The sequence below is a fragment of the Alternaria postmessia genome (genome assembly GCF_024291825.1).
Source record: "Alternaria postmessia strain BMP 2775 chromosome Unknown scaffold_21, whole genome shotgun sequence".
Classification (NCBI taxonomy): domain Eukaryota; kingdom Fungi; phylum Ascomycota; class Dothideomycetes; order Pleosporales; family Pleosporaceae; genus Alternaria; species Alternaria postmessia.
The window spans coordinates 113,173-136,864 of NW_026260094.1; the positions used below are offsets into that span (position 1 = coordinate 113,173).

General features: G+C 51.6%; 9 protein-coding genes across 9 annotated transcripts; 5 read left to right on the top strand and 4 right to left on the bottom strand.

The window, feature by feature from the left end:
* Positions 1 to 335: 335 nt before the first annotated feature.
* On the bottom strand, positions 336 to 2,534 carry J4E82_004433 (uncharacterized protein; the record flags this gene model as incomplete). The annotated part of the gene is made up of 7 exons (XM_051730712.1): positions 336 to 901; positions 954 to 1,013; positions 1,086 to 1,151; positions 1,202 to 1,818; positions 2,015 to 2,222; positions 2,275 to 2,355; positions 2,408 to 2,534. The coding sequence occupies 7 exons, from the start codon at positions 2,532 to 2,534 to the stop codon at positions 336 to 338; spliced, it is 1,725 nt and encodes a 574-aa protein (XP_051589468.1).
* Positions 2,535 to 3,117: 583 nt separating this feature from the next.
* Positions 3,118 to 4,086, top strand: J4E82_004434 (uncharacterized protein; the record flags this gene model as incomplete). Its single annotated transcript, XM_051730713.1, has 3 exons — positions 3,118 to 3,277; positions 3,325 to 3,531; positions 3,578 to 4,086. The coding sequence occupies 3 exons, from the start codon at positions 3,118 to 3,120 to the stop codon at positions 4,084 to 4,086; spliced, it is 876 nt and encodes a 291-aa protein (XP_051589469.1).
* Positions 4,087 to 6,291: 2,205 nt separating this feature from the next.
* J4E82_004435 (uncharacterized protein) lies at positions 6,292 to 6,940 on the top strand (the record flags this gene model as incomplete). Its single annotated transcript, XM_051730714.1, has 2 exons — positions 6,292 to 6,564; positions 6,632 to 6,940. The coding sequence occupies 2 exons, from the start codon at positions 6,292 to 6,294 to the stop codon at positions 6,938 to 6,940; spliced, it is 582 nt and encodes a 193-aa protein (XP_051589470.1).
* Positions 6,941 to 10,492: 3,552 nt separating this feature from the next.
* J4E82_004436 (uncharacterized protein) lies at positions 10,493 to 10,979 on the top strand (the record flags this gene model as incomplete). The annotated part of the gene is made up of 3 exons (XM_051730715.1): positions 10,493 to 10,601; positions 10,708 to 10,820; positions 10,893 to 10,979. 3 exons carry the CDS (start codon positions 10,493 to 10,495, stop codon positions 10,977 to 10,979), a joined length of 309 nt encoding a protein of 102 aa, XP_051589471.1.
* A 499-nt stretch (positions 10,980 to 11,478) lies between these two features.
* Positions 11,479 to 13,394, bottom strand: J4E82_004437 (uncharacterized protein; the record flags this gene model as incomplete). Its single annotated transcript, XM_051730716.1, has 2 exons — positions 11,479 to 12,853; positions 12,910 to 13,394. The coding sequence occupies 2 exons, from the start codon at positions 13,392 to 13,394 to the stop codon at positions 11,479 to 11,481; spliced, it is 1,860 nt and encodes a 619-aa protein (XP_051589472.1).
* Positions 13,395 to 13,994: 600 nt separating this feature from the next.
* On the bottom strand, positions 13,995 to 15,287 carry J4E82_004438 (uncharacterized protein; the record flags this gene model as incomplete). Its single annotated transcript, XM_051730717.1, has 2 exons — positions 13,995 to 14,403; positions 14,461 to 15,287. The coding sequence occupies 2 exons, from the start codon at positions 15,285 to 15,287 to the stop codon at positions 13,995 to 13,997; spliced, it is 1,236 nt and encodes a 411-aa protein (XP_051589473.1).
* A 1,896-nt stretch (positions 15,288 to 17,183) lies between these two features.
* J4E82_004439 (uncharacterized protein) lies at positions 17,184 to 18,223 on the top strand (the record flags this gene model as incomplete). The annotated part of the gene is made up of 4 exons (XM_051730718.1): positions 17,184 to 17,187; positions 17,236 to 17,368; positions 17,419 to 17,734; positions 17,789 to 18,223. 4 exons carry the CDS (start codon positions 17,184 to 17,186, stop codon positions 18,221 to 18,223), a joined length of 888 nt encoding a protein of 295 aa, XP_051589474.1.
* A 1,885-nt stretch (positions 18,224 to 20,108) lies between these two features.
* On the top strand, positions 20,109 to 20,893 carry J4E82_004440 (uncharacterized protein; the record flags this gene model as incomplete). Its single annotated transcript, XM_051730719.1, has 2 exons — positions 20,109 to 20,638; positions 20,701 to 20,893. 2 exons carry the CDS (start codon positions 20,109 to 20,111, stop codon positions 20,891 to 20,893), a joined length of 723 nt encoding a protein of 240 aa, XP_051589475.1.
* Positions 20,894 to 21,189: 296 nt separating this feature from the next.
* Positions 21,190 to 23,139, bottom strand: J4E82_004441 (uncharacterized protein; the record flags this gene model as incomplete). Its single annotated transcript, XM_051730720.1, has 6 exons — positions 21,190 to 21,413; positions 21,485 to 21,649; positions 21,709 to 22,670; positions 22,737 to 22,806; positions 23,012 to 23,031; positions 23,078 to 23,139. 6 exons carry the CDS (start codon positions 23,137 to 23,139, stop codon positions 21,190 to 21,192), a joined length of 1,503 nt encoding a protein of 500 aa, XP_051589476.1.
* Positions 23,140 to 23,692: the final 553 nt, after the last annotated feature.

Consider the following 23,692-nt stretch of genomic DNA (forward strand, 5'->3'; position numbering starts at 1 on the left):
TCAGATGCTCTCGCTCATCCCCAAGACCCAACATCTGCGCACACCACTTGGGTGATACACAGCCGCTGACGCCTAAACGCCACGCATGATGCAACAAAATAAACAAGAAAATAGAAGACCGTAAAAATTTTGAAGCTCGAAGGGTATCGCTGTCTGAGTATATGCAAGGTGGAAACCCCGCTAGGGGCTTTGTGATCTGGTGCTGTGGATTAGAGGCCAAGGTCCAACCAGACCGGTGCTTTGTATCCCGCCAGGGCTCGGCATTGTTGGTAGGTGGTGGACGATAGTCAATGTTTGACACGTCTCTCCACCTCTTCAGTTTCATCTACCTTCCTTCAGGGCAGGTCCAACGCCTTCTTACTCTTATCATAAACAACATAAGTAATACTCACAGCCGGCACAACCTTGAGTAAGTTTGGCGTTAGACCCTTGAAAAGCCCCCTCATTCCCTCGCCCTTGATAGTCTGCCTTGTCACGTCCATGATTCCCGTGTATGTTCGTGGATGCAGGACAGTGCCTTGACTCTGTAGCCGGGTTCGCAAGAGGTTAAGTGGATAGACTGCACTAGCACCAAACGCCCCAGAAAAGCCGCCAATAGCTGCCGTCATGAAGCCTCCCGGCTCAGCGTCTTGTTCATGGCAGCCAAGGCGTTTAGCGTTGCGGCGCGCGACGTAGCGTTTGAGATACTCAAAGGTACCCAGATCGAGGGCCGCGTAGGGAAAGATGCCCACGATACCCATGGGGAGTCCGCGGTAATATGCGGCCACGCCCCCAGCATTCCACATCTTCTTCGCCGTGGCCCAGATCAGGCGGTTGCCGTGGAGGCCGCCGGAGACGGTTTCGCATTGCATGCGGAACTTCAACGTGTCGATGGGATATACGGCGAATTGTGAGACCATTCCTACGAGCGCGTTAAATGTGTGCATGTTAGATCATGACGTGGAAGAACGCACCAGCTAGACCACCAGCAACGAATTTCGACCAGGAATGTATTATGGCGGGGTCATTATGGCCTTCGATCTTGGCAAAGACGCGTTTCGCAGCCTGCGCGAGTTAGGGGAAGCGTTTGGTTCACTTGATTATACTTGCCTCGTAAGAACCAAATTTGATGGCCGATTCAGGCATCACCTTGACGACATTCAACCCGTTTCCTATTGCGCTTGTCAGAACCCGCGAGCAAGACATGTCAATATAGACTCACCAGCATACAAGCTGCGCATACCGCCAGCCTGCCATAGCTCCCTGGTGGCCGTCGCAAGTGGCCTCCAAGCATTCATAACAGCTTTGATGATATTGCCATGCTTCGCAGCGACGACGGCTTCCTCCGCCACACTGGTCTGGGCGATGAGGTAGACTTTCAAACGATCGAGCGGAGCAGTCGAGGTGCGAGAAACAATGCCTGCAACGCCTCCCGCCACGAAATAGCCTGGATTGGGAACACAAGCAATCAGCATGGTTCCTAAGCTCTCTATAAGTTTTGCCGGTATCTCTTCAATGGAAGAAGAAGCGCTGCTCTTGTCGGCTTCAGACCGTGGCGGGAGGGCACCTGCACCTTGGTAGACCATCGTTGAAGGTGTTGAAGCCATTCCTCCGAGCGGTGCGCTAGCCTCTGGAAGGGGATTGTAGGGCGGTGTGTGCGCTACAATGAAAAGGGAACCAAAGAAAAAACGAAGAAAACGCTGTGTAGTACCTAGGCCTTGGATTGTGTCGTCACTGATGAGAACGTCGCCTTCCTGGTTGACCTTCATAGTGGCGGAAAAATACGACATTACGGCGTGGAGCGATGGCGCGCTGACCGGAATGAAGAGAAGAAAGTCCCTTTAGCAGTCAGTACGGTGTCGTGAAAGTTCGTTACGATGCCTGTGCGCATCGCGAGACCGTTTCATGGTGTAGCTCAAACAGCGATCCAACAACCGTATAGTCTTGGGATGTTCACGCTTCCACCATGTCATCTCATGGTCCAGACTCGGACGCGCAAGTCGACGTGTGATGATCGAACTGACTGAGTACGTACCGCCATTCTTCAAAACTAATGGTCCCGTCATTATTGGTATCCACTTCGGAAAAGAATTTGTCGAGGTTGCTATTGGGAACAGCAAGTCCGGCAGTCCGCAAAGCCGAGCGCAGCTCATCTTTGGAGATCCTGCCGTCGCGATTGTAGTCGATGGTCTGGAATAGGTGGTAGAGCTCCTTTTCGGTTTCGTGTACGAACTTGCGGAATTCTGGGCAGTAGTGTCAGTATGTCTTTGCTTTGAACAAGAGGAAGGCACCCACCCTGCTCTGTGATTCTCCCGTTCCCATCGATATCCACAGCCTGCATTACCTCATTGAGGAGCTGGTCCGCATTTTTCAAGGCTACAGCGTTGTTGTCAGCGACGGAAACTCGGCGCGCGCCGTCCTCTCTTACGATGGTCCAGCTTTCGCAGCCCCTTCTTGAGGCCTGCGAGGTCAAGGTGGCCCTGTTTGCGCGTGTCGAGTGTTGACCATAATTCGTCCACCCTGGCGTCGGCAACGCTTGCGCTCTTTGTGTCCATGTTCGTCCTGCTATCTCCGGTCTATCATGGCTGAGGGTCGCGACACACACGGGAGGGCGACTATCGGCACCGGGCGAGGTGAATTGCGAGGAGAATGGCTAAGCTGTCAAGGAGACAGGCTCGTACAGGCTTCGACGTGGGGTATGAGGTCAGTCTCAAAGCTTGGAGAGGGCGGCTGAAAGGGGTTAGCGGGGCATGCCGCAACACCGAGGGAAGCCACGACAGGAGCCTAACATTCGCTCGCTCCTGATTGGACGCGACATTGCAACACCATCCTTCTTTCCACGCTTCACGTCTCGTGCGATCGTCCTGCGTCCAGGTGTCGTTCGACTATGCATTGAAATAGTTCTTCTCCGGTCGCCGTGTATCCGGCCTTTACTGGTCCGCTGGCATCTTGCTTCTTCGAACGATATCGGAGTTCCAGCCTGCTGGCACCGCTTTCGACACCAAAGCGACATCTGAGAGCGCTGTTAGATCACCTGAAAATTAGGGAAGAAAATAAAGCCGTTCTTTGAGGAATCCAGTGACTTCGGCTTCCTGTCATATCTCGGCGTACAGCAGGCGCCAGTTTACTCAGCCCATCATGTCTTCAAGCTATTGGGAGTCAACCCAACGCAAGTTCTGGACTTTTACGAAACAAGAGCTAGCACTGGAGCGGAAGAGAATGGAAGATGCAGAACGCAATCTGGTCAACCTATATCCTCTGCCAGACCGGAGGCATATGAGCATCTACTTCTCTCATCGTACGTAACGTGACACGTTGATCCAGGTGTATGCTGACATGTCCTAGAACTCTCCAAAATGGCAAGACCGCTAGGAATTCGACAGCAAGCTCTGGCTACCGCACAAGTGTATGTCCGACGATTCTATGCCAAGGTCGAGATCCGGAGGACGAACCCAGCGCTCGTGCTGGCAACAGCACTGTACTTGGCGTGTAAGATGGAAGAGTGTCCGCAGCACATTAGAATGGTATTGGCAGAGGCGCGGCACTGTTGGGGTAAGTCGCGGAATGTAAGAACAAAACACGATTCTGACAAAGACAGACACATCATTCAACGACGTTTCCAAAATCGGCGAGTGCGAATTTACACTCATCTCTGAGATGAACTCTCAACTAATCCTCCACCACCCATACCGCAGCCTCGCTGAACTCCAGACTCAATTCCAACTGACCCAAGAAGAAAATGCCCTGGCATGGTCAATCATCAACGATCACTACCTGACAGATCTTCCGCTTCTCCACGCACCACATGTTATCGCCATAACAGCGATGTTCTTGGCAGTCGTTCTCAAGCCCATCGGCTCCCAGGTCAATGCAGCCGGGATGAACAACGCACTGCAGACGCTGGGCAATGCACGTGGTGGACAAGGGATGCAGGCACGAATACAGAAACTAGTCGATTGGCTTGCTGAAAGTAGTGTAGATATCGAGGCTGTTGTGGAGTGCACGCAGGAGCTGATCTCATTGTACGAAGTTTGGGAGACTTATACCGATAAAACATGCAAAGACCAGATTGCAAAATTTGTCAAGGCGAGAGGTTTGGACAAGTAACATCTTGGTTCTAGCTAAACCTGTATCGAGAGCTCGTTTTTGATAAGTTGAACCTGTTGCACAAGAAGTAGCATGGGAGTACACAACATGACTTATTTAATTCAGTCGTAACGTACAAGTCGATGCATCCTTAGCGTAAGCTGTATTATTTGGAGGTGTGACTTTAAAGAAAAACCCGAGCCCCTCCGTAGACTCTTCCAAGATGATTAGATATGATATTTGGGCGTCAGCAGCTCGGCGGTCCTATCACGTAGCAATGCACGGTACACCAAACGCTTGACAGCGTCGTCTTCAAAGACTTCATACCGATGAAACAGCATCAGGGACAGACATTGCCCATTCGTCACGACGAGCATGCGCCACAAAGTCGCAGCATGGCTGTCCCAACAATCACTCCACTGTGCCACCGCGAGCTGCCGGCTCCTCTGTCGGCGTGCTTTGGCGTGCTTATCATGGTGTCAGCACTCTAAAGCAGCAAGCAGCCTTACAGTATCAGCATGAACCATGCATCAATGCAGCACTTGGCCTAAATTCGAATATATTGATTCAGCTCGCGTCCACTTGCTCATCCCACGGGGTGGGGAGAGACAATCAAATGAGTCTGTTTCGAGCCAAGGGCGATTCTTCATGCGACAAAGCTTGGCCCGTCGCAGGAACGTTTGCGCGGCATGGATGTCACGGCACTCGAGGATGATTCATGGCTGGCTTGATCAGCTCACGATGGCCGTCACCGAGGGCCCCCAACAACAGTAACAGGACGACATCACACGAAGATGGAGTGACGACAGGAGCTGCTGCTAAGGATTGTCGATCACTGGACAGGCCGTCGAGCGTCCGGGCCGGGGAGAACGAGTGCAGAAGCGCTATTTTGGTCTCACGTAGTGGCTGATTTCTATTGGCCATGGCGCTATATCCTGGTCGTCGGGACGTCACACAGGGTGAGGTCCGGGCATGTTCGGAAACACTGACGGGTGGAAAACGTCTCGCATGGCCGTGGGCGTTTAGACGTTGCTGTCGGAGGCGCAACGGCAGCAGGATGTTCGCATGGAATGGCGCTGCTCATATGATGGTCATGGTGGTCGCGGGTGGGCGAGCTGGTCTCGCAGCATGGGCTCAACAAGTTTCCCATGGGCATCCGGGTGCGCAGCGCTGGCGGCATTCCAGAACATGGGCAATGCGCTCATAATGGTAGCGATTTGCGGGCGCCGTCGGCAGGGACTCGGCCGCCACGAGCGAATCCTGGCATGCGCTCAACCACGGTGTCAAGCTGCTGCTGGCCGTCGCAGGCACAGCTGCGTTAGCGCTCCAACGCGCCAGCGCTCGCGGCCTCACTCCAGCACGTCTTGGGGACTTGGACTTGCGATGCGGCCGCCCTTGCCGACGCTGGACAAGTGGTCGTGTCCTGGCCGGGAAGACTACCTGCATTCCCCTGGCGACGGTAGAGGTGCGGAAGAAGCGGTCAGGGCGCAGACACTGTGGGTGGTCACTTGCCAGCCAGCTCACAGCCTCGCTGGGCTGGCAGCTGTTAGCGTCGTGTGTGTCGCATAAGGGCTGTTTGACGATGCGCCGCCGGCTGGGGTTTACTTTTTGCGCGCGCATCCCCATGGAATGGCCATGTATCGAGGGAACTAGGAGAGGGCGATAGGCATGGCCGACTATTGAACCAGGCTTGTCTGATACTCGATGGATGGACATCGATGCCCTCGGGAGGCGATCCGTCTGCGCACGCTGGCGGCGCGCCTTTGACTATGCAGCGCAAGCGTTCCAAAGGCCCTAGCGCAGGCTCCCCTGCTGAGCTAGAGCGCATCGGTCCAAGGAGGCGTGGTGGCGAATTGGCGCAATGAAGCCAGCCAATGACACGCTATCGCTTGTGTCGGTCGACGCGCTCGGGCCACCCACCCATCCATCTGACCCAGCCTGTTCTTCTCCAGCCCTCTCGCTCCTCTTGTTCCTCGCACTTCTGCACCAGCGTTCTCAACCACATCTCTCAGCCTCGCATCGCAATACTATTAAATAATACTCTACGCACCCGCACCGCTCCCGCCTCCCTTTGCATCCACCCTGCATCCCCGACAACCGCCATCCTTCGAGCTATACCCCTTTGTTTCGCCTTTGTTGTGGTCGAGCTCCCTGGATTACAACGCAACCCCTCCTCTCACACAACAGTCATCCCATCCACCACCTCCACCACAACAACAACCAACCATGTCGCAATTCTTCAACTACGGTGCCCAGCAGCACCACGCCCAACATCTCAACGCCCACTCGCACAACCACCACGGCGGCCGATCGCGGAGGGCGCCCCGGATCTCGGCTCAGCAGCACAACAAGCAGTTCCGCCAAGTCCGCACCCCCAAGGAATTCAACGTCGAGCCCCCCACCCTCATCGCATACAAGCGCGACTTCGAGGCTGCCAGGTCATTCGACATCGAGGACGATGAGATGTTCTGCCCCTTCCACCTGCTCACCGAGGATGATGTAAGTCGCCAATATTTGCCACCCGTCATCGAATCCGCCCAAGCAGGCGCTGACACTCGATGAACAGTTGCAATCCATCCACTCTTCCGGCTCAGACCGCTCCTCGCTGTCGAGCGGCTCGCCCGAGCAGTCGCCTCTCCAGCACCAGCTGCAGCCAACCCCCTCTTTTGTCCTGTCCTCAGCGGGACCCAACCCCTACACCCCTGTCGGTTTCCAACAGAACAACTCGCAAACCAAGCTACACCAGCCACTAGCCCAGCGTACACGCAATGCCATCCCCATTGTTGACCCCTCGACACGAGCTGTTGCCAGCCCACCTCCCTCTGTCTCCCCCAACCGACAGATGCAGCAACAGTTCATGTCGCGACGCTGGTAGAGTCTTGCAGGCACGAGGCCAAGCGTCTTTTGTTCGGTCAACAACTGCGGCGTTATGTGTTGCTAGGCTAGTGGGCTACCTGGATCTCTAATCCTCCTTCACCATGTCCACACTGTATAAATCTACGATATCTTCTTCGACATATCTTGGGTATACCACTTGAACTCGGCGACGGCGTTGCAATTGTCAGCGAAAAAACAAAACCACATATCATTTTACCGGATAGAAGCGCTTTGGTTCTCGATTGCTTTCAAGCGTTGAAAGCGCTAACGCATTAACGGCGGTTTGCACATACAACGGTGTTTTCTGGGTCTGTTCACGCATTTCTGGCTATTGCTATCTGTTTTTTCAAACACCTTGAAAAACTTGAGGTAGATTTCCTATGTCGCTGGTTGGTTCTCTCTTCGGGTTTCAAGCGGAGCGGTGTTGGTATATACCATTTGTTTGGGCGCCCTATAACTTGCGAAAGCGACGGTGTCTAAGCGTACATGTTGGTGGGTCATCAGTCACGGTGTTGTCTTGGGGTTCGTTCGCCTTGTCGCGTTACTTTGTACGACGACGCTGGGATGATTCTACGCAATCAGGCGCTGGTGTCTCTTTTCCTATCTTCTCTGCTTGTTTTTGGTTTCTTTGTACGAGGATTTATACGACGACACCCGGTGTGGTTGGCGATCTCTTCTTGGATGTTTTTCTCTCTCTCTCCTTCCGTCGGGAGCTCTGTTCTCCCTCTTATATCTACACGCCTCGCAACTTTTACGTTCGAGGGCAGTGAATATCCTAGGAAAGGAATACACGCAACTTACTCATTGACCAAATCTCCAAATCCACTGCTAGCGCTCTACTTGTCATTGCATGTCGTGTGAAAGCTCTCCACCAAACTGATAGAAGATGGGTCCCCAACACACCTTGAGCTGAGCTGAGCTGACCCCGCACGCCACGCAATGTCACCTGGGCATGCACTTGGGAAAGCTTTCCCAGGGACCAAACTGACTAAAAAACCTCCACCCACACCAAGCTCGGGGATTGCCCATGCCATGCCAGGTACTCCCCTCCCCCTCTCTCTCCATGCGGACGGACGAACCCAGGGGGAGAGGAAACGAATGCAGGCTAGTTCAAGGGGGAAGCTGTGCCGACCTGTGGCCTGTTCTCTTTGGCGGTAGTTTAGTGGTAAACTTAGCTTTAGGGAGCTGTCACGAGGGAGCAAGCGGCGGGCTATTGCTATGTAGATCAGGTTTTGGTGCCATATAGCCATTTCTAGACCCGATTCCGAAGAGGGAGGCAAAACGGGTGTTTTTGGGGCAACGGTGGTTGGCTAATTCGGGGGATGTTGGTGTGTGCTAATATTAGTAGTGTATTTGTTTCCCCTTCCCCCTCACCATTTCGTTCCTCTTGGCGTGGATGCATGATGGATAGATGGGATGTTCATTCGAGCTCTTTATGTTAGTCCTGACTTGTGTGGAATGCTTGGTCATGTGAAATTTGATTGGGGTTGGAAGGTGGTCTGATTTGGAGGTTTTGCTTTCTTTCTTTTTTTCTCTGAGAAAAAGGAACGAAACCTTAGGCTTGGTGACGGGTTGCGAGGTTGAGTGGATGGTAGAATGGATGTTATATTGTGGCGAGGGTGTGAGAGGAGGGAGGGTTGGTGGTAGAAGAGAAAGAGAGTGGGTAGGAGGATGGCGAGACGTTCTACGAATCTGGTGTTCTGAAAAAGGAGGTGTAAGTATTTGATAGCGAGATGGTAGACTGATGTCAAGAGCGAGATTGAAGGCTATAGAACTCATGTCTCTATCGTCGGTACGTGTGAAGAATTCGACATGTGTAGGAATATGAATAGATATTCTGATTGATATGATGGACGTGCTGGTGATAAGACGCAGGCACAACGCTGTTGAGTTACACTGTATTGTATCGCAGTAGAAGTGTGTTCCCAAATACTCACTTGGCTTCACTATATGCAGCTGTATATATACTCTTTTGATAGATCTTCCGATGTACCTTCTTCTACAGGTAGTGTTTCTGTGTTGCTCGCAGCGACATTCTAGAAAGGTCCTTGGAGTAGCCACCGTAGTTAACAGGAGAATGAATGGCAAGAGGTAGCAGAAGCTGGAGCTCTTGTAATTTGCGGATAAGAGAAGAAAAGACCGACAACGTAGATTGTATCCTTCTCAGCAAGATCAAGTAGATTCTATTACTAAAGCGACACTTGACACAATAATTATAGGAAATCTTTCATCACTCGAAGAGCTTGTGCATGTTAGCCGTGACTACACCCACTGCACTCTTATTTAGCATCGATCTGCACGCATTGCGTACGATCTTCTCTGTCATCCCCTCACTCGCGCTGAATGGGAATGCGGAAATTATACACGGGCACTTTTGCCTGAGAAGAGTACCTTGGTATGTGCTGAATCCTGCACACTCAAACAAAGAGGTCCGACTCGCATGTACCTCGCTATATGTCATGCTCGGTGTTTCGGTTCTTATGTCGACGGGCCTGCTCACGCGCCGACACGCATATCTCTATTGGACATGTTCTGTACTCTCGAGACCCAAATTTCCATCTCACATCCCACCAAACTCTTTCCTAATCAGGCAGTCCGTCGAAAGGTGTGGATCACGGTTTCACTATTACTCTGCTACAACACGCCTATACCGCTACTCTTCCGCTTGGACCTCAATCACCACAGTGCTGACCATGGTGGAAACTTTCGTAGATGGCTTCCTCGTTGCTTTTTGACGAACTGGACCAGATCTCACGGGGCTAGCTGTTCGCCGCGATGAGTTCTCCGGCATCAACCGTCGTGCTATCCAGCGCGCTCTCCGCCGATCAGAAGCCACCTGGACCAGCTGGATTTCTCGGAAACACCGTCGTCAACCACAGCATCTCGCTAGATCTCTGGTTTACCCACGCAGTCAGATTCAATGACCATGACGGCAGTGCCGACGTAGAATTAGGGTACCGAAGCGTAATGCACACAGCCACCGGGTTCGTGGTCTGTGCATTCCTATCTTCGCTTTGATACGGTGGGTACAAAAAAGGTTAGCAGATATCGGGGACAGCGACGGCATAATCGACCATACTGTGGTATAAGGGCACATAACTCAAAGCTGTAAACGGCTACTGGTGCCGTGTGCTGGAGTTGAGGGGCGGGCGCGGAGAGAGCAAGTTCATCAGAGCCTCTCTGGGTCTAGGCCTCATCCAGCTGTCGCAAGAGCATGACTAATGAGGCTCCGTCGAGCGACTGACAGGACTCGGCCAATTGTTGTAATGATGATTGCCGACTGGGGAAAGGATGACGTCGTTGGGTGAAGCTAGTCACGTCCACTAACCGAGGAACGTGTGTTTTCTCCAGCAAACCAACCCTTCCTCCTGCAATCGTCATCTGCCAGCTTTTTCTACACTTCTGAGGTTCCTCATCAATTCAATTGATTTCTTCCCGTTGAAATACACCCACGGAACGAATAATACGTGCAGCTAGAGCTCCGAGCTACACCGCCGAAACCCCGCAAACTACTACTCCCTCCACGTAAACACCTCCCACGAAACTAGCCATGTCCGCCATCCGTGCCTTCGCAACCCGTCGCGCTCCCGTCGCCTTTGTCCAGCGTGCGGCCTTCTCCCAGTCAATAGCCCGCACCGCCGGCAAGGAGTCAACTCTCCGTACGTCCGCACCGACAACCTCGGCCCAGCATCCAGCACCATGACGCTGAATGCGTGCCAACTGTACACTAAGAGAGAGAGAACCAGAGCTGACACAATCGAACAGATTCTGAGAACCGTGCTGAGGAGGTTGAGAAGAAGAAGCAGGAGCAGCTGAACAAGCAAAAGCAGGGCAAGGGTTCTTGGGAGGAGCAGCTTGCCAGTGACAGCGAGAGCGCTGTAAGTTGAATACACCGCCCTAAACCCATGGCACAATTGGATTGTGAGGGCACTGGCTAACGCAAAGGACAGGTCAAGGCGGATCGTTCCGAGACCGGCAAGGACACCAAGCAGCAGATCAAGGAGTTGCAGGAGGAGGCGAAGAAGGTCGGCCAGTAAACGAAGCGGAGAGGACGACAAAGTCCGACATGTGAGATAACTTCTCCGCTGGCTACAAGGAGACGCCGGGCGCCAGAGCTCCGTGGCTTATGTCGGGTCGGGAGCGCTGGAAGGGAGGCGGGACGAAAGCACGATGAGCTGTCTTGCAATACCCAAATGAAAACATCTACTTCAGCCAAACTTCACAAGTGGCCTCTGTTTTGAATTATCAACATTGCTGTTTCTACAACCATTTTGACTTTTCCCCAGAATTAGCTGACGTCTGTTCCAGACCGCCATCCACCTCCATGCTCACACCAAAGCTAATCAACTTGCTACGACCCACTGTCTTCCTCCAAAACGAACAACACATACCGCGTGCACCGCCAAACGCATTCAGCAGTCGAGATTGAGCATACAGTTCTATTACTAGCCAACAAAGAAGAAAGGTAAAAATACAATCTATCGACCGTCGCTTCTAAAACACCAGAACGATGAGATCTACCCCATCCCACCATGTCTAAAACCTACACAACTTGCCACTATCAAGATCATACTCCCACCTCTCCGTCCCCACTCCCGAAAGCACATACAAACTCTCGCTAGGATCATACTTGCTCTTGACCTCCCTCAACGCCTCGTAGTTGCTGCCGTAAAACGCTTGCTGGAACGTAGGCATAAATGGGTTCGCCTCGTTCATGTACGCACCAGAACCCGGCGCCCACTTCTCCCACATGGGCTCTTTAACCTTGGCATGCCAGTCTGCGCCAATCTGCAGCGCCTTCTTCGCAGACCCGGCGGCCTTGGAATCGACAGTCGCGCCCGTGGCGATGAAGTGAAGGTATGCGCGCCGCCAGCCAGGGTGTAAAGCGCCCCAGTGTGCAGACGGGGTGGAGTGCACGCCGGGACCGCCGCTGAGGCCAATGGTGGCGTAGTTACCCGGGTCGGTGGTATTTTGACTCGCCATTGCGGTTTTCAGGTAGGAAACAACTTGTTCGTGAGAGGTGTGGGTGAGTTCTGGGCGGCCGAGGAGCCGGGATGAGGTTAGGGATTCGCCGCCTGCCACATTGTCGCCGGATATGACGCTGAAGAAGGCGGTGTAGTTTGCAAAGTGTGAAGCTGTCATTGATGTCGAGACAAGGGAGGTGTTTGTGCTGGTGTTGTTTGTGTTGGATGCGAGGATCTTGGACAAGACGGGTTGGACGAGGGCTTGTACGGCGGCGGGCGTGGTGTTGAAAGCCCAGAAGACTTGGTTGAGCCCGATGCCAGTGAATGGGCCGTTTGATACGTCCATGTTTGGGAAGAACTTTGGTGCCGTGCTTCCTACTGCTACGGTGGCCGCGCCCGAGAGTCCGACGTCCATGAGGTCGGGGAGCGCGCTGAGCCAACTGGCTGCTGCTGACCATGATGCGTCCATACTGGCATTCGAACTACCCTGGGGCGTTATCTGGACACTTGCCATGACGACGTTACTGGGTGCTGGATGGTGCTTGATGACGTACTCGGTAACGACGCCATATTGTCCTGCACCACCGCCACGGAGTGCCCAGAAGAGATCTTGGTTCTGGACTTCATTCGCGACAAGAACGTGTCCGGTGGTTGTCACGACGGTCACCTGGCGCACTTGGGCTGATGCAAGGCCGTAGGTAGGAGCCAACGGACCGTGACCGCCGCCTTGAATGTAGCCGCCCAGCCCAACACTGGGGTCCTGGCCTGTTGTTACGACACGGCCTTGGCTTGTCGCGAACTTGAGGACGTTGCCCCATTGTTGGCCACTGCCGACTATGAAGACGTCTTCAGCTGGCGAAGAGCTGTTTGCGGCACGCCAGGCTGTGTCGCGAGTCAAGTTGCGGAAGTATCGGGTCCAGATGGAGAGGGAGAAAGCACCACTTGAGCTACACGGGTATTGTTAGCTTTCTGCTCTGAATACATTTGGATAACATATACTTACCGCCCGTTAAGGTCATGGCCTGTTCCCTTGACAACAATCCGAATGTTACGATCAGCAGCCCATTTCATCGCAGCTGCGACATCAACCTCCTTCGTTGAGTTGACAATGTACTGCGGCAGAGCACCGATCTTGCATCCCTGCTTCTGCGTCCAACTTCCGGATTCGTCTGGCAAACAAGAGTTGTTTGCATACAGTTGGTAGTCAATTGACTCGGGAAGTTGGGAGTGCCAGGTCCCGTTTGTCCATTTATCGTTGACTTCCTGGCAAGAGCGAGGGGAAGGAGAGGCAAAGGTGCCATTGGCGTCGGGCCAGCAGGACGATGCAACAGGCACAGTACGTATCAAAGACCCGCCGATCGTTTCGTTTAGAGAAGACCATTCAGAAAGTGTAGGCCATGATGCATCCGAGGGTGTTGAACGACAGAATGGTGGTGTTGCTGCTGCACTTGCGAGAGCGGGAGCTGCGAGAATGAGGGATCGCAACATGCTGGATTGTCGAACGGCAAAACAAGCAAATGAGCGACTGATGTGACACCTTGAAACGTATAGGGTATCAACATATTTATGTGATGTCGAGATTTGGCTGAGAGTCATTTTCGTATAACTGCTCTTTCTCGTATTCTCTCTCTTTTCGTATTCTGAGGTTCTGGCGGACTTTGCCACGGTGGATATGTCAAAGCGCATGACGCGAAAGCCACTTGTTTGCTCTAGCTTTTTCTCTAGCTTGCGCGTCGTACCAAACAATTTGGAGAAGAAGGGGTTAAATGAACGGTTAGCTGGTTATCTGTTGTGGCGCAGTGCGTAATGCCATAAAGCATCAACGTGACGATGCCGAAGATGGCCGTGGATCAAGTCCTGTGTGTATACGGCATATCTCGTTGATGAGTACCTCTGCGCAAGTATACAATACGTCTTGCAGAAAGTGTTAGTATATACCGGTACATCGGCGTTAATTCGATGAATTGAGAAACGCAATCTCTTTCTCCACGTGCAACTTGAGAGATCTCCTCTAATAGCCTCATCCTCATCAAAACAAGATACACTTGCAATCTACTGAGTGTCTATCCACCACTCATGCAAATGACTCTACCACTCGAGCTTGTCAGTCTGACATTTCAGATCGCACAAGAAAGCCTCGTCTTCATGTACCCGTGTTGCCGAATCTGGCAAAACCTGCCGAGCAGGCCATATCTCGCGACCCAGCTGCCTTTCGCGCTCATGATGCTGCCGAACAAGGTTGCGCACAGTTTTCTGGACGAACAACGGCCCCTTCTCCATTCTTGCATGCATCTCGCCACTAACGTAGACACCTGCAGCGTAGTTCTTCTGCGTGTTGAGGCATAGCCACTTGTCTTCGTTGAGTACCCGCTTGTACATGGAATCAATGGCTTCGAACTCCGCGTCGGAGGCGTCCTTGTGTCGATAGACTTCGTACTCCATGGAGCAATGAGTGGCTGACGTAGGCACGCACCTCATCATGTAAAAGAAGAAAGGTCTACTCTCGGTCAGTCGACTGTGATAGAGCTCACGATCTCTCCATTCGTCCACTCACGTCACTGTCATGCAGGCATTAGGGAAATAATATGTGCTGCGGACCCTTTGTCCCTCGTCCATGGCTATATTCTCCGCATTGGTGAAGTGCTGAATATGCCCCCCTTGAGTGCTGACCGCGTATAGTTTCAGATCGGTGATACCAGCTACATCCGGGTGAGCTGTCGGACAATGATAGCACTCATTGTAATTATCAGCTAACGCCTTCCAATTGTAATCGCCACCCATCTCCCACGTATGGTCGAACCGGTAATCATCAAAGTTGAAACTGTCCATCCGAGGCTGCGTGTCAACTCCTTCGAAGTCATCTTCCCATGCCACCTCCCTTGCAACATCCATGTTTACCCATATGAATCCCTTTTGATCAATATGAACGCTCATTGGGAACAACCCATTCTGCGTCTTGTCGAATCCCTCCATCTCTTCATAACCAGGCGCTTTTGCTAGATTACCCTTCAACCCGTATGACCACCCGTGGTATTTGCAGGACAAGATCTTCACTCGCCCTGCAGGTTCGGTAACGACGGGGAATGCTCGATGTCGGCAGACGTTGTGGAAGCCATTGATATCGCCATCGCGATCTCGGGACAGGAAGAAGCGGAAGCCTGCCTCTTCAAATTGCACGTAATCCCCAGCAGTCGGGATCCTGTGCTTGTGTGTAACCAAAATCCATCTCTTCGAAAAGATGGCCCGCCTTTCAAGCTGATAGATAGCGTCGGACGTGTACCACGACGATGGTAAACTGCGTGATGTATTGGTGGGTCGCGTCTCGCTTTCCGCGTCTTTGTAGCCCAGGAGTTTCCAGAGATATTGACTCATGATAGGCATAAGGGTCGTTATCAACCGTCTTGACCTCACGGTCATGACTGCGCTGAATCCATTGCAACATCCCATATACCCCTCGATACTGCCCAGGTGTGTTATCGGGACAAGAGACACGTCGTTAGAAGGCCGCTCACGTGGCTCTGCCGTTCCGGTCAGGTGATCGGAGAATCATGGTCTTGGCCCCGGTCTCCGGCCTTGGATTCGCCCAGGAAGTGATGAACACGACAATCAATGGCCTGGCTTGGTTATCGCAGCAGCTTGTTTTCCGTACACGCATGGTAGCTAGGCAATGCTTAATCTTATCTCTGTAGGTCTGTGCGCGATCGTGCTGCCGGCAGCGGACACCGGCCGGGTTGTGGGCTTCCTGACACTGCACGATGTGAACCGTTCAACGTAAATCGTCTAGATGGCAGAAATCCGGCGAAGCAGCCGACACACCCCATATACTACTAAGAAGCGCGCAAGACAGGCTTGCGAAAATTGCCGGTACGTGCGTACGGAGAGATTACGGTCCCCACAGACTTCCGCAACTGACACGAGTGCAAGTCGCAAGAAGTCAAAGTGCACCGGGGAAAGACCCGACTGTTCTTGTTGTGTACGACTTCGACAAAGATGTGTCTATGCCACTCAATACCGAACTCGTGAACGGTCTATCGGACCTCACGATGTCCCTCATATGGCTGGCACCAATAATGTAATGCATGCCAATCACATCTCCCTGTGCAATGCTCATCCCTCTCTAGTCCAGGCATCTAGACACGATTCAAGATCTGCTGAGGAAACTTGCCGCCACGATTGAGTATGCTCGCTACTCCGCGTCTCTCGATGAGGACTGACGATCTTAGCATACAGCGATCAATTGAATCAGCCCAACCTTCCATCGACCATGGCCGAGATGATGACCCTGCGACAGCGCGAAGCTCGCAAGAACCTGCAATTGAACTTCCACTAACGCCTCTCACTGCACGACAATCTCCCTATGCACAGTAAGGGCTTGTACCTATCACTACAATGACTGAACACTGATAATCCGGTAGTATGAAAGACGCGCAACTACCAGACTCAGTCATATCGGAGGGTATCGCGCTATACTTTTCAGAGTTTTGCAATCAGCCATGTCCCATCCTGGCTTCCTCTCAGACCCTCGGATCTAGTGAAGATGACTTGTTACCTCCGATGATTCTATATGCTATGCTCGCTCTGAGCTTACGCTCATCCCGGCACCCGTTTCTCAGCAACAGATCCGAAAGAATGAGATGTATAGCGAGAATGACAAAACTTTCGTGGAATCTTATCGCGAAGGCATACTGTGACTTTGCGATTGATGATGTATACTTCCAGGCGCTTTGTCTCCAAGTCCAGGTGGATTCTGGAGGTGCGTCTTTATACCTATCGAACCGATTTCGTTGATATGGGCTGATGAAATCTTGTATAGACGGGAGACTAGAGAGAGCGCGAGCACAGGTGGCTTTAGGGTTGCGAGTTGCGCAAGCCCGTGATATGTTGAGTGCGGATTCGCTCTGTGGCCTTGAGCTTGCCGATCGAGCTCGCCGGCAGGAAATTATCTGGTCACTTTTCATGTTAGACCGAATGCTTCTTGGAGGAAACACAAGGAACCCTTCGACTCCTACCACAGCCTTCGAGCTCCCGGTGATCCAAAGCGGACCTTTCCACCCAGATATTCGAACGCAACCACCTGAGCATGATATCTCATTGCAGTGTGTGGATTCAGATGCGCCCCTCCCGCCGCAGAGTGTCACCTGTCTACAAATACAGACGATTAGGATCTGGGAGTGCGTCATTGATTACGTTGCACAGCCCCCTTCGGATACCGATGTGCCTCTTTGGAGACATGACTCTCCTAGAGCCGCCATCTTGACAAAACTTCTGGATATTGAGATGAGTAAGTATGTTCCTGAGCTCATGTAAGTGAAGCTAAATAGCGTTCCAGGGTGCGAAACTTCAGGACATACTTTGGCATGCATAGGATCGCCAGCTCGAGTGCTGAATGAGCCACACCTGGAAAGTTATTTTGTGGTATGGTTGCGATTTCAACTGACGCTATCTGTCGTGAACTGCACCTTGTGAGTCAAGCATGAGCTTTTGTTGTATCATCACACTGAAGTTTATACAGAAATCACCCTTTCATGATACACATCAAAACAGTACGACTCAAGCAGAAGATTCCTTTGACCTTCTTACAAAAGTCTTATGAGTTCTCTTTGATACATGCCAATTGGGTCGTCAGGCTACTCAATCATATGGATGAAGCCAGATTGATGCTTCACGACCCCTTTCTTGGTCACTTGGTCGCAATTGCAGCATCGATACACCTGGAACATACCAAGAGCCAGTATCCAACTGTAGCTGCGTCTGCGAAACAGAAATTCGAAAAATGCTCGGACTTTGTGAAAAGACTCTCGCAAGAGTGGCCGCGAATGCAAGTCACTGTACGTGCTTGCCTCACCTTTGTCAATCTAGACAAGAGAACTAACACTCGCAAGGCTTCCCTTCTCGAGCAGCTGAAGGCACGAATCCCTTATCGTTCAATTTTAAACTATGTTGAGGAAGAATACGACGGTGCAGCCCCACCCGAAGGAGCCAACCAAGTACACCTTGAGGAAGAAGACTTGCTATTGCTATGGAGGTTGTTCGACTACGCATTGACATCGCCTAAGTCAAACTCAGAGTGTGATTTTGACGAGGAGTCTAATACCGCTATGCACAGCGTACCACCGCTCTTCAACGCTTCGTCGAATGTTGCAAATAATCAATTGTCTATCAATCCGAGTCCGAGTTCATCTGCTGGTATGTTGATTCAGACAACCAGCGCAGGACTGGAAGACATTGCATTTCAGGCGTACGGTGACACATCTGTATCCGGCGGAACTGCGTTCAACTACTTTCCTGACGATATCGATTCACTTCATCCGCGATAGCACAGGCGCTGAGACGAAACAATATGCATCTTGTTCTTGTCTGTGTGTTCCATTCTCAAAGTCGAATTGGTGGCTTATCACTTTCCGACAAGTTCAAATCTTCACGCGGGTCCTACTTCGTGCCGACTTCCAAATCTGACACAGAGGACCATTCGTACCGAAGACAGGGTCGGAATCAGGGATTGGCACGTTGCTGATTTCTAGGCACAATGCATCCATGGGCTCATCGCCTTCGCAGTGGTTGTTTCGCCAACGTGGAGCCGCCTATATATAGTCAATAAGTGCTCGAACTCAATGCCAAATTTGATTCAATTCTTACTTTGGGATATACCCCGATGTACCTGAAGCCTTCCTCAGATTCAATCGATCGATGCGAAACTCCTGCCGGAATCACGATCACATCCCCTGTACGGATATTGACCTCGATGCCGTCCATAGCATCATGTTCTTTCGACCGCCCAAGAGCGAGGCGTGAGCTTCCTCGAATTATAGCTGGCAAATACACATCAGCCCAGCTGACGACTGCAACTTCGGTATTCGTACCGTAACACTCGTGAGTATTTGGATGGAAGTGTGGTATTGTTATCTCCCCCCACTCGCCCTGATACTCAGTTAGCGCGAGTACAGATACAGCAGTGAGAGGCCCGATGGTGTTGGTTACGATAGAACACCACGCGTAGTCATTATCGCCCTATGAGAAGGGTGATATATGTCTACCCCGGCACGCGCTATCCCAGGATTGGTCTAGTAAATTTGGTTCGATCATAGGGACCCGTTGTACCGCAACCATTGATACAAGCCAGTCTTGGTCAGTCACTTACACGTTTTTCCCAGCCATTCCCCTCACAAAGACGTTTTGAAAGTTCAGGGTTCACCGGAACAGGGAGAACATCTCGATATATCAGAGCTGGTAAGATGTTGTTTGGGACATGTGTAGAGCTGGAAAGAGCGTACTGCTCTGGCCAAGTAACAGCCATGGGAAGTGATTCTTTCTCAAGTGGTTGCCCGCGATTGAGGTTCTATGCGGTCGGCTGGCCAAATAAAACGGGCAATGCTGGGACGTGACAGTTAGCGCCGGAAATGGTCCGGTATCAGCTCCGTGTCACTTCCGCTCCCGTTCCCACTTCGATTCACGTCTTGTTTAGCGTGTATGACCTGACGAATACGCTCCTTCCCGATGCAGTTCAACCATAAATCTGTATTGATATATCTGCGGCATCCAGACTGCATACCATTCATCAAATTGTCAGTGTCGCCATCAAGATCTCGAATGTAAAATGCACAAAGACAGTCGGATCGTTATAATAGGCGCAGGGGTGTTTGGCTTGTCGACAGCAGTAGAGCTGGTACGCAAAGGTTACAGAAACATTACAATCGTAGATCGTCATGTACCCCCGGTAGGTAGTTTGCACAAATGGGAAAATGCCGTAGTTGACCGAAAAAAAAGGTACCCGATGGCTCTAGCGTCGACATCTCGCGAGTGATACGTTTCGACTATCGCGATCCGCTTTACGCCAAGCTTGCAAAAGAAGCGTTTGATGTCTGGCGTGATGATCCAAGGTTTCGTGGAATATTCCATCATGGTCCAAATGCCTTCATCGCAAGCAAGGCGTACGGGCGTACGCACCTCAAAAGATGCACAGATGCCCTTGACGGTCTGAATCACCCCTGGGAACCAATGCCGGATCAAGGAGCTATCAAATCTAAGTTCCCGATTCTGTACGGCGATACCGTTCACACAAATCTTTCTGGATACTGTAATCGAAGTTCTGGGTGGGCGGATGCTCAGAAGGCAATTACTGTTCTTTGCAATCAATGTATCGAGAGTGGCGTGTCTTTTGTTTGCGGCAAACAAGGCACTGTCACCGCTTTCCAGAAAGACACCATGACCCGCAGAATTGTAGCCGCACAAACTGAGAGCGGCCACGATATCCAAGGGGATCACTTCATTCTGAGTGCTGGCGCTTGGTCGACAAGCCTAGCACCCATGTACAACTCAACAATATCTACGGCACAAGTCTTAGCCTTCATCAACCTGACAGATGCTGAAATGGAAGCCTACAAAGACCTGCCGTTATACATAGACTACGATTCCGGCTGGTTTTGCTTTCCGCCCCACCCCGAAGCCCGGGTTCTGAAAATCGCTGTACATGGCTGGGGGTATACTCGAACGACGCAGCGGAACGGTGTCTCCCTCCCTCCAACAACGACTCGAAGCAAGCGGACCAATTTTGCGCCAGCAGACGGCGTCGAAAGGTTGCGTGCGGGCCTTGGAACTATCCTTCCGTCCCTTGCAGAGCGAGAGTTTGATCGTGTTGCCGTATGCTGGTACAACGACACGCCCTCTGGTAACTTCATCATCGACTACCACCCTGACCACACGAATCTGTTCCTGGCAACGGCTGGTAGTGGCCAGTAAGTGCTAACCTCTTGTAAAAATCAATACCTGAATCTGTACTGACTCTGCCCTTCCGTAGTGCATTCAAGTTCCTGCCAGTGCTGGGCAAGTACGTAGCGCAGGCATTCGAGCGCACATTGCCCTCAGGCTTGCAACAAAGATGGCGATTCAGGATGGAATACAAAGACCGCGAAGATACATTTCATGGCGACGGAAGCCGTGGGGGACCAGCGCGGCGCGAGTTTACGCAGCAGGAGAAGGCACTGCTGTGACTGAAGGTAGAGGAGTGGACTGGTTTGGGTAGACTCGCGCACCTTTCAACATTGAGAAGGTACATGCCAATATGCATTACTTCCCGTTAATTCAAACTCCCAAGTGAAGTGCACGATTTTGGAGGATGGCGAGGAAGGTCAGAGACTCTGATACCTCGCATCTGTTGACAAGGTCCAAAATCATGGCGAGCATTCTGTTACATAATGTCTCTTCGAAGCCCTTGATCCACATTTGCAGAGAGAGAGTTCGGAAAGGTTATAACAAGGTTGTATAGCTCACTCCTACGGATGCTCTCCTAAGCGAGGGAAGACATCCGTAGTAACGGCCCATGCTCTAGGTAGTGGCTGTGATCACCACCGGCCTTCTCAACAGCAGACTCTCCCTTGCCCCATATCCCATATCGTCTGCCACAATAAGTCCAATTCCAGTCCTCCCAGCGATCCTGCTCAAGTACTTCACGGTAATGGAGGCTACTTCCAGGCCACACAGCTGTTATCCTCCCCCCTTTCCCGCGTTTATCTGGAAAGTGCGTAAGTACAAGACCTCAAAATCTCTTGACTAAACAGTGGAGAAGCAAAAGGCGGACCTACACCAGCTCGTGCAATTTCCTGTCCATACAGCTCCTTTCATGAACTCCTCGACGTGCAGATTGAAATCTTCCTGTGCGCCCTTGTCCGGCGTAAACGTAGCGACGTCAAAACTGTCCACGCGCTTGAGAAGTCGTACGAAGAAATCTGCCATAGCTTCCAGACTACCTGCACGGCTATCAGTATGGACAACAGCGGCAAAACCATAAACAAAGCTTTCTACGTACCTATCAAACTACCATTCGCAACCGGGCAATTGGGGCCAAGCATAGACAAGTAATTCGGAAATCCCGCACACCCGAGCCCCATGTACGAAATCGGATCGTCCTTCCACAGATCCCTGAGATCTATTCCATTGCGACCCAATAGTGGGAACCGTGGGCGGAACGACGTGTCAAATCCCGTGGCGGCGATGATGACATCTGATGTCTCGATGCCGTCCTGCGTCTCGAGACCTTCTGGCTGGCACGTCAGGATAGGGCTGAATATACAAGTAACATTTGGTTTCTGTAGAGCTTGTAGAAATGGCTCTCCAGGACTGATTCTACGGCAGCCGAGTTCGTAATTCGGAATGAGGTTCTTGCGTAGCGAAGGGTCTGCGATACGTTCTCTCATCCACAGTTCAAGCTCTTCGCGTTTTTGTGTCTGTGTGTTCGAGTCTCGGTAGAATACAGGAAAGAGCTTGTTATAGTAGCTCTCGAGGCTCTTGCAGCGTTGGAGGTAGTCTGCAGGATTGTCGGGGTTGTTGTCGACTCCCTCGAAACTGTCGGGCAGGCTTGTGATCCAGGATGGGGTTCGGATGTATACTGAAAGTTCTTTGACGAGAGGCTGAATCTGCGGTATGACTTGCACGGCGCTCGCACCTGCTCCGATGATACTCACCCTTTTCCCCGCTAGATCGACCGAATGATCCCAGTCCGCGGTATGTATCAGACGACCTCTGTAGTTATTTAGCCCAGGTATATCGGGATACCGATAGTGGTTCAAGATTCCGGCTGCATTGATCAGGACATCGGCTTTCCTGCCCTTGTTGACAATACCATTGCATTCGGTGTTGACTAGCCATTTGCTTTCCTGCTCAGACCAGGCAGATCTTGTCACCGTTGTCTTGAACTCGATGTGATGAGCCAGGTCAAAGTGATCCACAACGTGTGATAGGTAACTTTGGATCTCCCCAGATGATGCGAATCTGCGGGCGTCAGCCAGTATTAGTCGAGAGCTGATTGCAGCGATATCGAAAGGGATCAATACGCACAATTTAGACCAATCCTTCGTGGGCGCAAAGGAGTATTGGTATATGTCACTTGATACATCGCACGCGCAGCCTGGCAAGATCAGTCATCTTCCACTAAATTTGGCTTAGGTCTTGCTCCTGCCTGGATATGTGTTTTCCAACCACGTGCCTCCAACGGCGTGATTCTTCTCCACAATCTGGAATGTATAGGCGTGCGATAAATACAATTTGAAATGATGTGCTAGTGGAAAAAAGGGGTTATTTTCTGAAACGTCTGCTTTAGCAATGACACACACCAAGTAGAATACCAGAGACGCTATTCTAGTCAGCAACAATGTTATGGAGATTCTGATATGACTGACCCAGCACCGATGATAATAATGTGGCGCTTTCCTTTCATGGTCTTCTCAACGATCTTTGTCATTTTGGTGTTGCTCGAGATTTCCAATTTGTTGGCAAGGCAGCCAGTATGTCGGCGATTAGGAATGTCCAGCACTATTCACCGGTCGCTGATCTGATGAGGCAGCCCTTCAGCTTCCATGATCTCGGTGCTCATTACAAGCGGCAGCAAACGTGGACGGACCGTATCGTACGGACCGTGTCTATTACTCAGGATGATCTTATGAAACCGTAGACGGACCGACATCCGTGAGCTCCGATCACGTGTCTCCCTTGGCATGATAACGCTCATGCTATCTCCGCCCGATGAAGCACCTTTGATAAGCAAGATTCCAGCATCTATTGGAGCGAATACAGATGGTGTTGACATCGTGGCACTTTGTCAATCGACGAGTGACTTCAAGATCCACGCAAGACATACTGAGATGTGCTTGCACAAATGGCATGGCCGTGTGGAGTTTCTGCAACTGTGAATCGATCCGATCATTCTATTTGGCTCACGTTTTCAGGCCATTCCTATAGTTCCATGTCTCCTGTACCCTTCTTGCCAGCTAAAACAAGAACATCAAATCAGCAAG